Genomic DNA, 10,287 nt, shown 5'->3' with positions numbered 1-10,287 from the left:
TGTTGTGGTGCAGTAGATTAAGCCACTTGCCAGCATCCTATATCAGAGAGCCAGCTCAAGTCATAGCTGTTCCACCTCTGATCCAGCTCCCTGATAATCTGTCTGGGAAAGTAGCAAAAGATGGCCCAAGTCCTTGGGCCCCTCCAACCCATATGGAAGGGATTGATGGAGTTCCAGGCTCCTGGCTTCAGCCTGGCCCAGCCTTGGCTGTTGCAGCCATCTGGGGAGTGAACCAGTGGATGGAAGATTGATTGATATCTCTCTCACTCTGCCTTTCAAATAAGTAACTAAATCTTAAAAAAAAAAAAAAAAATTACTTGAGCTCTAGTTCCAGATGGCCTAGAATAAGCTCAGAATTAAGATATAATAATGGGGGGATGTTTGGGCAGTAAAACTCAGAATTCTGGTTTAAATGTATTTGTTTGATTGTAGAGCTCAGATGTAAAGCATGGCTCTGTAATACTTCCTTGAATTATTCCTTACCCATTATAAGGAGTCACATCTTTCACTTTATAGTTTGGGTGGACACTTAAAAAAAAAGTTGCAGCTGTTGCAATATATACAACTGGGACAAAGCTTGAGAATTACTAACCTACAAGTTTTGTTTGTTGGATATATTTTTCTCCCTAACATAAAAGAAGAGTTACACAGAGGTAGACTGATCATTTTTCTAATGGGTAGCATCTCAGGCAAGCATTTTTACATCTTCAAAATGAATTCTGAGTAACTTGAGTAAGTTTTTTTTTAATTGATAAATACTTTGAAATTAATTATAATCAAGACCTTGGCATTTTTCCATCTAAGACATGTAACTGTTCCTTTGTTCAATATGGCCTCAAATGGTTTAAAATTTACATACATGTCTAGAATACAAACCAAAAGACAGAAGTAATCTGTTAAATATTACGCATGAATAGTGTATGTCTAGGTGATTTTTGTTTCCTTCTATGTAATTTTGTGTATTTTGCAAGCTTTCTTATTATTTCTTTAAAGATGTATTTTATTTACTTGATGTGTTCGCTTTGGCAGCACATATATTTTATTTACTTGAAAGACACAGTTACAGAAAGAGGTAGTGACACAGAGAGAGAGGTCCATCCGTTGGTTCACTCCCCAAATGGCCACAATGGCCAGAGTTGAGCCAATCTGAAGCCAGGAGCCAGGAGCCAGGAGATTCTTCTGGGTCTCCCACATGGGTGCAGGGGCCCAAGGGCTTGGGCCATCCTCCACTGCCCTCCCAGGCATATTAGCAGGGAGCTGGATGGGAAGCGGAGCAGCCAGGACTCAAACAGGCACCCATATAGGATGCTGGCGCTGCAGGCCGGGGTTTTAACCCACTGTGCCACAGCACTGGCCCAAGAATATATTATTTTTATAATTAAAAAGTTTCAATGTATATATTCTATATATGCCAATAACTTCTGTGCAAGTGCTCAGGAAAGAGATCAGGAAGAAATTAACTGAAAGTGGTATCTCATTCATTCATGTTTCATTCATTCAATAAACACTAAGTAGTGACTGTACTGGGTATGCTGCTGGGGACTGGCCATGGTCCAGTGTTGAGCACTATTATCTCCAGGTGTGCACTTGGAGTGTTTTCCTCTCTTCTCTTTTATACTTCTTGAAAGTTTATTGTGAATGCTTTTACTTTCAAAATGGTGGGCATTATATTTACTTTTAAGATTCTGATAGAATCACAGTTTAGAAAGGAGTGTGCTGCTATATCTGTGTAAACCCATTCTAATACATGAGCTTTTAAGATGATCACTTATTTTTCAAGTACACTGGTATTCCCCATGAAGGATTTTCTCTGACCCTTGTAAAATTCATTTCATTAACAAACAAATGTCATACCTTTTAGAAAACAATTTTTATTAGTGAAATTTTATATTGCCTTCAACCTATCTTGATAATAATGTATACTGCCTTAGTAATAAGTATATTTTTTGAAAAGCAAATAGTTTATATGTGTTTATTTAGTATGTTATTTAAATATCATAGAACTAAATTTTTTTTAGTAACAAGGGTATTGGAGTAATAAAATATAAAAATATATAGTATAACATGAATCTGAATTTATATAAATACAAAATATCTATACCATGTCTTTTCATGATTGAGATTTCTCTTTTTCACTCTTTCTCTTCTGTTTTTCTTCTGCTTGTTTTTCAAAATAATCTTTAAGAAGATGGTTCAGCTGTGGTTCACACTGGCTGGCATGTTGCAATCCATCTTTCCTTCCTTAAAAAGATATAAAACATGAGATAACTATTCTTGACTCTATGGGGGTCTCCATGTTATTATTATGTCACTAATCTCCCTAAGTGGCAAATCTACAGCTGTTCTTGTCTGGGGCACTCCAAGAATTAACCCAACGAAGTCAATTTTCACTCAAAATGCTTGAATTAAACACATCTATATTTTACCTTCACAGTGTTGGATCACACGTCTCCATAATTGATTTTTCCTCAGACAAGCTAAGTTTCCCACAATCAACAAATGCCTTCTTCCTCTGGTCAATGCAACGTTCATTCGTTTCTCTGAATCAATGAATCCTACTTGTTTTGTCCTTACGCAGGACAGAATAATGATCTCCTTTTCAGCTCCCTGAAAAGCATCCACTGTGGACACCTGCACCGCTTTAATGTCAGGATCGTTAAAATCCACTGTACTGAGTAAATGACACAGCTGAGGAGGAAAAAAGAAAGAGGTCACGTAGGGCAGGGATCCCGAAGAACTAAGCTGCTGAACAGATTCAGAGTAGCCATTTTATTTAACTAATAGTGGATACTTTTTTTTTTTTTTTTTGACAGGCAGAGTGGATAGTGAGAGAGAGAGACAGAGAGAAAGGTCTTCCTTTTTGCCATTGGTTCACCCTCCAATGGCCGCTGCAGCCAGCGCATCGCGCTGATCCGAAGCCAGGAGCCAGGTGCTTCTCCTGGTCTCCCATGCGGGTGCAGGGCCCAAGCACTTGGGCCATCCTCCACTGCCTTCCCCGGGCCATAGCAGAGAGTGGATACTTTTTAATGCTCTTTTCTGACTCACATGGACTTGACTGGATAGTTTCTAAAATGATAGGTAAATGACTAGATAATTATGAAACAAAATCAAAAGTGATGATTTATCTTGCTGAGTGACTCATTTGGATATGCTAATTTGGAGCTGAGAAATAATCTAATAAACAGATGAAAAAATACTATAAGGAAAAAGAAAAACTAGTTAGAAGTAATTGGCTCATGCGTACATTGATATCTGGTATCTATCCTTAATTTGCTGATAAAATGTAATAATAATGAAAGAACATTTTGGAAAACACAGATTCAATCCCATCTGTCCCAAAACACAAAGCATACACCATATTTTCTTCCCTCTAATTTGTTTATTTGAATTTTTTCCCAACAGCTGTAAACTGAATTTAATTAAACCTTGTTGGGTTTACATTTAATTATACAAAAAAAAATCCAGACCAAAAAAATTTGAATGTTTCTTTTTTAGTACATTAATCATAGTCCCAAAAGTTTTTCATGACCCAAACAAATCTATCAGCAAATGTAAAATCAAATATTATAATACATAATTGTGGTATTTAATATGTGACAAATATTGTAATATGTAATACAAACCTTGTACATCTGGGATTTGTATAATGTTATCACCCCAATCATAGAGCCCACTATTCCACTTGCAATCAGTGATTGAATCAGCTTGAGTGTAAAACCAGCTTCTGCCGCATTATGAAAGCTGTTACCTCTTTCAATCTGGAATAAGAAACAGATCCTAAATTATAATTCCCAGAAAGGGTATGGAAAGACCAAGTAAAATCAGACAAACAACAACAATAAAATTAAACAAAGAAACTAAACAATGTTGACTCCTATCAACAGTAATGTTATTTTACCTGTTCCAGCCCTTTAACATTATAGAAACACAGGGTTGGCAGCCATTCCAGTAAAGGGCTCCTGTCTGTTTCTGAAATACCATTCATAAGCTTTCCTTCATAGAACAGATCATTAGCGATAGCACTGATGGCAGGGTGACAGCGGTATTGGGTTCTCAACAAAATGGGTTTGTGACCCTAAGAAATACAGAAAATACAGGAAAATAAGAATTTAAAACAGTAAATTTTTCTCTAGGGATCAAAAATGATGCTATTTTGAATAGCAAAAATACTGCCATATTATTAAATGACTACCAAGATGGAATACACTACAAATAAAAATATTTTTAAAAACTACTAAAAAATATGTTCATGGTAAACTATTACACTAGGAAACTATAAAATAGAAAAGTTCAAATTTGAAATTTATCATGTAAGTTTGGTATCTAATATGTTTTTTCTTAAGTTACACTTTTGTTTTTTTTTTAAAGATTTCATTTATTTATTTGAGAGGCAGAGTTACAGACAGAGAGACCTTCTATCTGCTGGTTCACTCCCCAAATGGGTGTGCTGGCCAGAGCTGGGCCAATCTGAGGCAATCTGAAGCCAGAAGCCAGGAGCTTCTTCTGGGTCTCCCACGTGGGTGCAGGGACCCAAGCTCCTAGGCCATCTTCTACTGCGTTCCCAAGCCATAGCAGAAAGTTGGATAAGAAGAGAAGCATCTGGAACACGAACCTGTGCCCATATGGAATGCCAGAGCTGTGGGTGGAAGCTTAGTCTACCACGCCGCAGCACCAGCCCCTAACGTGATGTTTTCACAATCTATCTAGAGTAGGCCTAACACGAAATTGAAAACAAACTGTTAAAACTAGTAAGTGCTGTTGATAACTCATTCATGATATAATAAATTTCCTCCTTGGTAAAAGCCATTTTTCATTCTGAATCTTCAGTCCTTAGTACTCTAGGGTCATACATTTGCTTAAATTTGCTTAAATTTGAGGTGCTTAAAACTGTCGCAACTCTGACAAAACCTCCGACAAAAAAGTATTAGGTATAAAAATGCTCAGAGGATCATTATCTATAATTGAAAACAACTGAATATTCATTGTTAGAGAAATAACTAAATTACTGTATATATTCATCCAATACCATTCAGTGATTAACAATATTTGTGACAATGATGATTGCAAAGCTAATAACATAAATATATTCAATTAGACAATTATAAATAAGAATTAAAGAACGCAGGCATCTGTGAGCCATTCATGAAAACAATATATTGAAGATAAAGTCCAAAGTACTCAGATGACTGAAGAAGCTAAGTATTCAATCTACTAAATATAGAACTGATTGAAAGTATACAAATTTTAATTAAAGAACAAAAAACATGTTATATACCCAGAGAGTACAAAACTAACAATGAAACTAACAAACAACATAGGAGGGGATAGAGAGGCAGGGAAGAAACATGATATCAATAGAATATCTGCCTTTTAAAGCAGAGAATTTGGGACAAGCATTTTGTAAGCAGTGAAAAATCGTCTGAGATGCAAGCATTCCCCGCTGGAGTGCCTGAGTTTGAATTTCAGCTCTGCTCTTGACTCCAGCTTCCTGCTAATGAAGACCATGCCTGGCAGCACTACCACGCTCATAGAGGATCTGGAATGAGTTCCCAACCTTGGCCTGGCCCAATCCTTGCTGTTGTAGGTATTTGGGGAATGAAGAAGTGGATGGGAACTATATGTCTTTCCCTTTCAAATAAACAAAAATAAAGCAAAACCTCAATTGTATTCTGCCTACAATCTCCTTTTATTTATTTATTTATTTATTTAAGAGGTAGCATTATAGACAGAGAAGGAGAGAGAGGTCTTCCATCCACTGGTTCACTCCCCAAAACGGCCGCTACAGCCAGAGCTGGGTGGATCCAATGCCAGGAGCCAGGAGTTTCTTCCGGTTCTTCCATGTGGGTGTAGGGGCCCAAACACTTAGGCCATCCTCCACTGCTTTCCCAGGCCACAGGAGGGAGCTGGAAGGGAAGAGGAGCAGTGGGGACATGAACCAGCACCCATATGGGATGCTGATGCCACAGGTGGAGGCTTAGCTCACCACAGCACAGCACCGGCCCCCTAAAATCTCATTAGAGGAATTCTTTAGGAAATAATATCAGTTATGGAAGAAGAAAAGTTTATTTGAGATTTAACAATTCCCTTAGTTTCACATCAGCTTTCCTTCCTGTTAAGAAAGTGCATACTTTTGAGTCCAAACAGCAAAATAACTCCTCAGGTGCAATTTAAACTGGCAACAATAGTAAAGTAGGTTTTTTGGCAAAAGTTTTTTTTTTTTTTTTTATTCTTTAGGTTGGAATATCTTAATATTCTGTTTATCAGAGTGTTTTGATTTAGATTACTGTATAAAAGCTATAATTATAATCAGACATATTTTCAGGCCTAAAAAGCAAGAAAGTCACACAGACTATTGGAATAAAATAGAAAGCCCAGAAATAAATCCTCACATATATAGTCAATTGATCATCAACAATGGTAACAAGACAATTTAATGAGGAAAAGATGGTCTTTATAACGCATGGTGCTGGGAAAATGGATAGCAAAAACAATGAATTTGGACACTTCCTCTACACCATATAAATTAATTCAAAATGAATCAAAGACCTAAATGTAATAAATAAAATTATACAACTTTTAGAAGAAAACATGGGAGAAAGTCTTCATGACATTGGATTTGGCAGCAATTTAATGAAAATGACACCAAAAGCCTAAGTATTACATGCAAACTGATAAATTGGATTCCATAGAAATTTAGAACTTCCATGCATAAAAAAGGTTAGTAAAAGGAATAGTAAAGGGTTATTATCAATATAGCAAAGAAACAACCCACTGAATGAAAGAAAATATTTGCAAATAATATATTGGATAAAGGGTTGATATCCAGAACAGGTAAAGAGTTTCTATAACTCCCGGATTCTGTCCCGGTTGCCCCTCTTCCAGGCCAGCTCTCTGCTATGGCCAGGGAGTGCAGTGGAGGATGGCCCAAGTCCTTGGGCCCTGCACCCACATGGGAGACCAGAAGTACCTGGCTCCTGGCTTCGGATCAGTGTGGTGCACCGTCCGCAGTGCACCGGCTGCGGCGGCCATTGGAGGGTGAACCAACGGTAAAGGAAGACCTTTCTCTCTGTCTCTCTCTCTCTCACTGTCCACTCTATCAAAAAAAAAAGAGTTTCTATAACTCAACAACAAAAATGGGCAAAGGCCTTGAATGGGCATTTCTTCAGATATACAAATTGCCTGTAAGCACATGAAACATGCTCAATATCAATAGTTTTTACAGAAATCTCAGTGTGATACTACTTCACACCCAATAGGATGGCTATTACAAAAAAATGAAAGAAAAAAGAAAAATAGGAAAGGTTGGTAAGAATGTGGAAAAGTAGAACCCTTGTGTATTGTTGTTAGAAATGAAAGGTGGTACAGCTACTGGGAGAAAACAGTTTAGTAACTTCTTAAAAAGTTAAGCATACAGGGGCCGGTGCTGTGGCGTTCCAGGTTAAGCCACTGCCTACAGTGCCAGCATCCCATACGGGTGCTGGTTTGTGTCCTGGCTGATCCACCTCTGATCTAGCTCTCTGCTATGGCCTGATAAAGCAGTAGAAGATGGCACAAGTCTTTGGGTTCCTGCATCCACATGGAAGTCCCAGAAAAAGCTCCTGGCTTCTGGCTTTGGATCAGTGCAGCTCCAGCCATTGTGGCCATGTGGGGAGTAAACCAGTGGATGAAAGACCTATCTCTCTCTGTCTCTCTCTGCCTCTACCTCTCTGTAACTCTGCCTTTTAAATAAATAAATACGTCTTTAAAAATTTTTTTTAAAAGTTAAGCATACAGTTACCACGACCCAGGAATTGCATTTCTGTTTATATATTCAAGAGAAATCAAAGTGGGGACTTTTGAACAGATATTTGAAAACCAGTGTTCACAGCAACATTATTCACAACAGCCAAAATGGAAATACCTTAAATACCCACCAACACAAATATAATATATACACAAAACAGGATGTAATTTAACCTTAATAAGCAATGAAATTCTGAAACATAATTCTGATAGATGAACCTTAAAAGCATTATGCTATGTAAATAAACCACACACAAAATGACAAATACTGTATATTTTCACTTACATTAGGCACCTAGAATAGGAAATCAATACAAACAGAAAGTAGAATGGAAGTTACGAAAGGGCTGGGAGAGAAGGACATGGGGAGCTCTTGCTTAATGAATACCAAGCTTCTGTCTGGGGGACCGGTGTTATGGTGTCACCGGTTAAGTCACCACCTGCAAACCGACATATGAACATCAGTTCATGTCCCGGCTTCTCTACTTCTGATCCAGCTCCCTGCTAATGCACCTGGGAAAGCAGTGGAAAATGGCCCAAGTCCTTGGGCCCTACATCTATATGGGAGACAAAGAAGAAGCTCCTGGCTTCAGTCTGGCCCAGTCCCAGCCATTGTGGTCATTTGGGGAGTGAACCAGAGGATGGAAGTTCTCTTTATCTCTCTCTGTCTCTGTAATTCTGCTTTTGAAATAAATAAACCCTTCAAAAATAGTTCTGTTTGGGATATGAAAAAAGGTCAAGAAATGGGTATGTGATGGTAGCACAACACTGCAAATGTACTTTAAAAAAACAAATGTATTACAGATATATGCTATGATGTGGTTGAACCTCAATAATGTTGTGCCAAGTGAAAGGAGCCAAACGCAAAAGGTCACATATTGTATGATTCCATTTACGTGAAAAATCAAAGAATAGTTACATCCATACCAACTAATACAGACTGGTGGTTGCCAGGAGTTGGAGGGGACAGGAAATGGGGAGTAACTGCTATAAGGGTATGGGGTTTTATTTTGGGGTGATGAAATATTTTGGAACTAGGCAGAGGTAGTGGTTATACAGAATTGTAAATGTACTAAATGCAACTGAATTTGTTCACTTTTGTTATGTGAACATCATTTTCTATTTTAAAAATAGTATTAAAAATTTTAGAAATGTGAAGTAAATAGGAGAATTTTAGATTTTTCTCAGTTTTAGAGCAAAAGCAATATATTTTCTATCCACTGTTAAAGTACATAGAGAAAAGATTCTTCTCATAAAGGGGCAGTTAAGTCATAGGTTTCCACTTATCATTAAGAGGAGTACTCCCAAAGGGCGGCACTATGTAGCAGAGGGTTAAATCTAACCTGCATCTCATGATCGCAGCATCTCATATGGGAGTCTGTTTTGAGTCACAGCTGCTCAGCTTCTAAGCCGGCTTCCTGAATAATGTGCCTGGGAAGGCATCATACAATATTCCAGGTATTTGGGCCCCTGTCACCTATGTGGGAGATTGGATGAAGTTTCTGCCCCTGGCTTCAGCCTGGCACAGCCATGGCTGTTGTGAACATCTGGGGCATGAACCAATGAATGGAAAATCTCTCTTTGTTTCTCCTTTTCTCTCTATCACTCTGCCTTTCGAACAAAATAAGTTAAAAAGTTTACAATCCAGGACTTTTTTAAAAAGGGAGAGTAGACAAATCCAATTATAAATTATTTAAGAATAAGGACCCAGTATTATAATATTTGTATTCTCCTAGAACCTATATGTTGGGTAGTTTGATAGTATACTGTAGATTACCAACAGTGTTTTTTTTAGATTTCTAATTTCTTCTTCTTGTGTTTGGTCTGACTGTATAATTTCCTGCGATTTGTCTTCTAAGTCAGATATTCTTTCTTCTGCCTCACTGATTCTGTTGTTAAGGTTTTCCACTGCATTTTTTCTATTGAATTCATTTGTTCTATTGAATTCTTCATTCCTAAGATTTCACTTTGATTTCTCTTTAAGATGTCAATTTCGTTGGAGAAATTTTCTTTCATGCCATATATGGTCTTCATTAGTTCATGTATTCGCTTCTGATTACTTATAAGTAATCCTATGATCAGTCTTTTGAATTCCATTTCTGGCATTTCTTCAATCTCTTCATCTTCATAATCTAGAATTGAAGTTTTATATTCTTTTGTGGGCATCATGTTGTTGTGTTCCTTATTCTTGTTTCTTGAATTGGTGTGTTTTGTTTATTATTCAGCAATTGTGAATTGTTTCTTCTTTGTTTTATTGCTGTGGTGGCTTTTATTTCTGGACTATGCCTCTGTTGGAGTGTCTACTTTTTCAGCGAATACAAAGAGACTAGTGGTGGGTGTGGCCAGGGAGCTATGTTTAGTGCTCCAGGGTGAAGCCAGTATCTAAGGTAACCCAGGTTGAGCATGGTAAATTTTTTTTTTAAATCAGAAGGGAAGTTTGTTCTGCTCTGTTGGTGTAGACTCAGCTTACCTCCTCTCCTCAAAGGAGACCAGTGCCTGGGTGCT

At 37.6% G+C, this 10,287-nt stretch overlaps 1 protein-coding gene across 7 annotated transcripts in view; it reads right to left on the bottom strand.

The window, feature by feature from the left end:
* Positions 1 to 2,043: 2,043 nt before the first annotated feature.
* Positions 2,044 to 10,287, bottom strand: part of ZGRF1 (zinc finger GRF-type containing 1) — a 105,783-nt gene continuing 97,539 nt past the window's right edge. For all 7 annotated transcript variants that reach the window (XM_062199715.1, XM_062199716.1, XM_062199713.1 and 4 more), the window contains 4 exons: positions 3,899 to 4,075; positions 3,624 to 3,758; positions 2,427 to 2,688; positions 2,044 to 2,241 (listed from right to left, as the gene is read on the bottom strand). In XM_062199715.1, coding sequence (XP_062055699.1) covers positions 2,111 to 2,241; positions 2,427 to 2,688; positions 3,624 to 3,758; positions 3,899 to 4,075 — 705 coding nt within the window. In that variant the 3' untranslated portion in view covers positions 2,044 to 2,110. The remainder of the gene's footprint in view (positions 2,242 to 2,426; positions 2,689 to 3,623; positions 3,759 to 3,898; positions 4,076 to 10,287) is intronic.

Source organism: Lepus europaeus, chromosome 8, assembly GCF_033115175.1.
Source record: "Lepus europaeus isolate LE1 chromosome 8, mLepTim1.pri, whole genome shotgun sequence".
In the NCBI taxonomy this organism is placed as follows: Eukaryota; Metazoa; Chordata; class Mammalia; order Lagomorpha; family Leporidae; genus Lepus; species Lepus europaeus.
Note: the sequence above shows the minus strand (reverse complement) of the source record. Positions and strands in the feature narration are given on the sequence as shown.